Source organism: Phoenix dactylifera, chromosome 16, assembly GCF_009389715.1.
Source record: "Phoenix dactylifera cultivar Barhee BC4 chromosome 16, palm_55x_up_171113_PBpolish2nd_filt_p, whole genome shotgun sequence".
Lineage (NCBI taxonomy): Eukaryota > Viridiplantae > Streptophyta > Magnoliopsida > Arecales > Arecaceae > Phoenix > Phoenix dactylifera.
The window spans coordinates 4,286,411-4,292,129 of record NC_052407.1 but is presented as its reverse complement, the minus strand read 5'-3'; the positions used below and the strand labels follow the sequence as shown (position 1 = coordinate 4,292,129).

At 39.6% G+C, this 5,719-nt stretch overlaps 1 protein-coding gene across 1 annotated transcript; it reads right to left on the bottom strand.

Moving 5' to 3' along the window:
- Nucleotides 1-968: 968 nt before the first annotated feature.
- LOC103716166 (60S ribosomal protein L4-like) lies at nt 969-4,902 on the bottom strand. The gene is made up of 2 exons (XM_008804053.3): nt 3,729-4,902; nt 969-1,286 (listed from the first exon to the last, which is right to left on the bottom strand). Exons 1-2 carry the CDS (start codon nt 4,830-4,832, stop codon nt 1,173-1,175), a joined length of 1,218 nt encoding a protein of 405 aa, XP_008802275.1. The 5' UTR covers nt 4,833-4,902; the 3' UTR covers nt 969-1,172.
- Between the last annotated feature and the right edge of the window lie 817 nt (nt 4,903-5,719).

Here is a 5,719-nt window from a genome sequence, read left to right as displayed (position 1 = left end):
TTGATATAATAAAAATAACAACAAAAAATATTACATAATATTATGCAACAAAATAATATAAAATATAAAATATAATATATATATATAAATATATAATATAGTATAATATTACTGTAATATAATATAATATTGTAGACTATAATATGATATATTATTATATTATATTATATTTATAATATAATATAATAAAAAATAAAAAATATTATTATTATTATTATATATTAATAGTGTTATTTTTTATAATTATTATATTTTATTATAAATAATTTTAGTCGAAAAAAATTTATAACTCAAAATAATTTTACGGCGTGGTTTTAAAATATTTTTTGAAAAAAATCTTCAAAATAATTTTTTTACTAAATATTTTTATTTTATCTAAAAATATTTTTGAAGTACCATATTTGATCTAAAAATAAGTTTGCAAGATCAAAAACGAAAAACACTCAAATATACAGAAAGCTGAAAAAGAGAGAAGGTAGAATTGGGGAAAAATTAACGTGGCCTTGGATGGGGAGGAGAGACAGTGGCCAAACTTGAGTTCGAATTTGGGTGCAATATGCAGCATGCACGGTCACAAAGTTGGATCGTTGACATTAAGATTCGTGCATGCAGATCGAAATGTCATTAGTGGTTGGTGCATGGCTACTTATGGTCGGGTTGCTTCATCAAATTAGTGTTTCATGAAAACGTCGAATGATTTGGAACCGAATAGTAGATCGATTTGGATCTCCATGTCTTATTAAACATCAGCCACCCACTCATTTGTTAAAAAATAGGGGGGCATCAAGGGGCAGGAACGTGAGCTACGCTCGGGGTGTTGGGGCGTGGGGGAGCAGGGTAGGATTGGGGTGTCGAGGAGGAGGAACGTGAGCATTAAAACATTTACTTCAGCCATGTTTACGAATCAAAAACCATGAACCCTTCCCAGGGCATCTATTAAAAATTGAAAAATGTAAGAAGTACCCAAAAAAAAAAAAAACACCAAAAAGCCATACATTCGATTGAATTTATGAACCCTAACCTTAATGTCGAGCAAATAGGGCTAGGTCTATTTTTTTTAGCAAATCACCTTGTATTCAAATGCAAAACACAAACTAAAAATAGAAAACAAAATCCGATGGAAATTTCCAACAAAGTTGAACTAGAAACCAAATGACTACTAGTAGCATTGCTCACTGAGTAACACCTAGCCACTTTGAGAAGTTCTCGAATTCAGTATAATCACTGTCTGAAATCATAGTCTTGTACCACATCCTCCCAGCAGCTTTGATTGCAGCAGCTTCTTCCTGCACAAACAAAATTGACACATCATACCACATTATATTGGACTGGAAACTACCAGCTTACACCAATAAATTAAAAAAAAATTGAGTCTTAACAAGAAGATCATCAAGTTATTACTTTGTAACAATACTGGAACAAATATTTGATTTTTCAAAGAACCAAAATTAACACGCAGTGTTAGTTTGCTGAAGCTTATCAATAGCTCCATAAGACTGTTCCCATACTAGACAATCTGGACACAACCAGACATATCACAGCCACAAAGTAGAACCAAACAAAAAGTTTAAGAAACACTACACTAGGAAAATACACTTATACTTGTCAAGACAAAAAAAAACTGTTGCAATTTACATAAACAAAAAGATCAAACTAAATGGATAATTGGATATTTGGACTTAAGAAACATAAAAGAAGTATTCATATATCAATAGCCTGGAAGTTATCATGCTTCATTTCTTTGTTCTCATCACTATCAACAAGTAATTTAAAAAAAAAAAACAAAAGCACATTAACATGAGGCTAGAGGATTAGTCTAACCAACCACAACCATGATGATAGGATAACATCATAATGTATGCAACGGGTTTTTCAACCATAGCATAGAGAAGTATTTCAAGCACTAAGTACACGTTAAGTCCTTGTAGAATAAGGAAGAAAACAGTACAAACTGATTCACATTGAATTGTCTATGGACAACCATGCATTTTTCTACTAGTTATGATTCCAAGCAACATAAGACATTTTACTAACAACTTCGAACATCACATTCATGTATTGCATGCTGCAATCTTTTCCTACGAAAAATGATTTCAGCATAATTTGACTTATTTCTAGCATGACTTAAATACTAACTACCCAGTGCCCCAGCATGTTAAGTTCTACAGCATCCAGAAAGCATCCCACAGAAAATTACATAAAAATGCATAGCTATAAAAACATGTCCACCACTTGACCTCTTAAAGGTTAAAGGTGTATTTATTAAAAAAAACTACCTCTTATTTCTATTTAAAACATCAACAAAAGCAGTGACACACAAAGTAACTTCAGCATATCTAGTATTAGGGCACTCGAAATTGGTGAGAGCTGAAGCATCACCACCTTTAATGATGTGTCCTTAAACTAGGTACTTCAAGTTCTACATAAAGAATCCTGGAACTTCATGTCATATTTTGCAATATCTAATCATCCAACAGTGTCAAAATCATAAATTTCTAAAAACTGAAGTGTCTAAGTAACAACGGTTCATAACTCAAGACTTGAACACTGTACAAGTTCGATCAAATTGTTTCAATAAAGGCCAAAAAGAAAATATGTTCATAAATAGATGGTTTTCTTATTAAAAAAGCAGCAGAAAATATTTAGATTTATATTTATCTAATCATAACAAAAAATAATATCATTTACAATTCACATAATCTACTGCTGACAGGATCCATACAAAAAAATGTCTAACAAAACTGAAACAATTTCCTCTGATATGACACCGGTGATTTGCAAGATCTAGTTCGAGTCTGACATCCAAAGAGAATCAAACTTTTAGCAGTGCACCCCACTTTTAACAGCATTTTAGCATGCTCATATGTATAATCCAAAAAAAGACAACCTATTCTATGTATGTTCATCATTCCTTGTAAATATTCCTACCCTAACCAATAGGCCCTGTAGTTTCTTATGGTTCAAAATTTAAGCATCAGGGTATGATCACTAAAAGATTAAAACAACTTATGGACAAATCTTGAATTCCTGACTCGAACTCAACATCTAAAATGATATATTCTAAGTCAATTATATATTTGGAGAACACTCATCACAAAATCTAAACAATCAGCTGCCATGTCAGAAGCATAACCTTAGTAACTAAGGCAATCAGAGACATCTGATAATATTGGAACATATGTAACTAAGAATCATAAGATCCTAATAATGTTGAGCAACCCTATGCTCAGAACACAATACTATATGGTGGTGATTAATTATGTATTGGGCACAACTACAAGCCAATAATTCTAAAATAACACCCAACATGCTAACATATGCATTCATTCAAATTTTTTCCATACTCTCAGCAGCATTTTTCTATTTGTTTATTAACCAGAGACTATAGGCATCCTGATACACATTGTAAGATTAAGACGCAGACATCTAGAAGAAGAGGTAGGTTTTGTTGTAAGAAATGACATCTAGAAAAAAATGCATGATAAGTTCAAAATTATGTAATTCTAACCACAAAACCTGGTGATAGAAAAACATAGAAAAGGAAAACACTTCAAAGCTCCATAAAATAATAATCTTGGGATCACTAAATTGTTAATAACCACCTAAATCACAAATGCATTAATGCTTATGTTAATTATCCAATAGCATAAAAAGCATTACGGTATGAAATTATAATCCAAAAGAAATGCAATCGGGGCGTTGCCATCATATCACAAGCAGAGATATACCTTAGAGAGTTGGGTCCTCTTCTTGTCGAGCTTCTCCTTCTTGGCCTTAACACGCTGTGCCTCAGCTAGAAGAGCCATTCTCCTGGCAGTCTTGGCGTAGGGGTTCAGCTTCAGCAAAGTGTTCAGATTCTTCAGCGGGTTCTTCTTAAGCGCGCGGCGCTTGACCTCCTTGTTGATTGGCCTAACCACTGACTGCACCTCGTCGGAGTTGATGATCCTGGACAGATCGGCATTTATCATCTTGGACCTGGGCAGCACGTAGCCCTTCTTCTTCTCAGAGGGCTTCTCGAATGTCCCGAACACTGAGTCAAGCTTCTCAAAGGCGGACTTGGTCCAGATGATGAACCTGCCGAGGTGACCACCGGGGGCGAGTTTGAGCAGGTTGAGGCGCTCGACATTGGCAACATCGACGCCCGGGATGTTGCGGAAAGCCTTGACGATCTTGGATCCCCCAGTGCCGTACACGACGAGGGGGCCCTTGCGGGAGACGTAGCGGCGATTGCGCATTTTTCCCTTGCCGGAGCGGATCTGGTGGGAGTCCTTGGCCTTCTCGGCGTCGGGGTAGGCGCCGATCTGCTTCAGGAGCTTGATGGCGGAGGAGGTCTTCTCGACGGCCTCAGCGGAGTCGGATATAACGAGAGGGAGCTCGCCGACGGACTCGATGCGGTGGCCACGGGCCATGACGAGAGAGGGGACGGCGGACGCGGCGAGAGCGGAGACTACGGCGAAGCGACGCTGGTTGACGTTGACACGACGGTGCCAGCGGCGCCAGATCTTGGTGGGGGCGAACATCCGGCCGCCGCGAACCATGTTGCCGAACGCTCCCTGGCCGGCGCGGTGGGTGCCGCCACCGGGGACGCGAGGGATACGGGAGACAGCGCGGCCGGTGCCCCAGGACTCCGCGGACGTCTGGTGGCCGGCGCGTTTGGAGACGGCATAGGGCTGGCGGCGGTTCTTGGAGAGGTTGTCGTGGACGAAGCGCACGACGTCGGGGCGTATCGAGGCCTTGAGGACATCGGGAAGGGGGACGGAGTTGGATCCGTCGGTGGCCATGTCTCCCTCTAGAGGCTGGACGGTGACGAGAGGGCGGACGGCGGAGGCCATCGCGGCGGAGGAGGGAACAGTTTGGCGAGGGGCTAGGGTTTTTGGAATGAGGGAAAGCCGACGACGACGGGGACTCGAGAATGCTTATAGTGGAAGGGTGGTGTAGGGATTTGATCTGGACCGTCCACTGTATACATACTAGTTTTTTGCACGCTAACGCGGAGCCAGAGCGTTTCTTTAGGTTAGGTTGGGATGCGGCCTTCACAGGGCTTGGTTAGCGTAAAAAGGCTTGGTTAAGTCGGTGGGGAGTGGATCCGCATGATTAAACTCGGATCTGTGATTCGTTGATCGGAAATCAGAATATGAACGGTCAGATTTGCTTCTCTGAAAATGGGCAGACACTGGACTTAACTGTACATTTACTTGGATGGGGCTTGCATTGTAGGCCTATTGACAACTAGGGTCGCCCATTTTGTCACCAATGAGCTCGATTGCAAAAATTCTCTCTAATCTTGATCAGAAACCCTTTTTCTTTTTTTGTAAGTCGGATACATTATAACCTTCTAGCATGAATACATCTAAGAAAGTCAGAAAAAAGAAAATGAAGAAAAAGTGGAGTAAAATAGTGGATTTGGATAGGTTGACCCGCTGAATAGATGCAAAATAGTGGCCCTCTAAAATTCTTCTGAACCTCCAAACGTTCTGTACTGTTGCTCGACCGAGAAGCATGCAATCATCTACGAAAAAAAATGAGATATTGGCTCAGTGAACGGTGTGGGCCTGTAGACCTCAAGATCTTGAGACGCCATTGCAGCCTAAAAAGCTTTGGACAGAGAGTCAACACAAATGATAAAAAGATAAGGGGACAGAGGGCAACCTTGCCGAAGGCGGACAGTAGAGTGGAAAAACGTCGTAGGCGTCATTCACCAAAATGGTGAAGGTTGAAT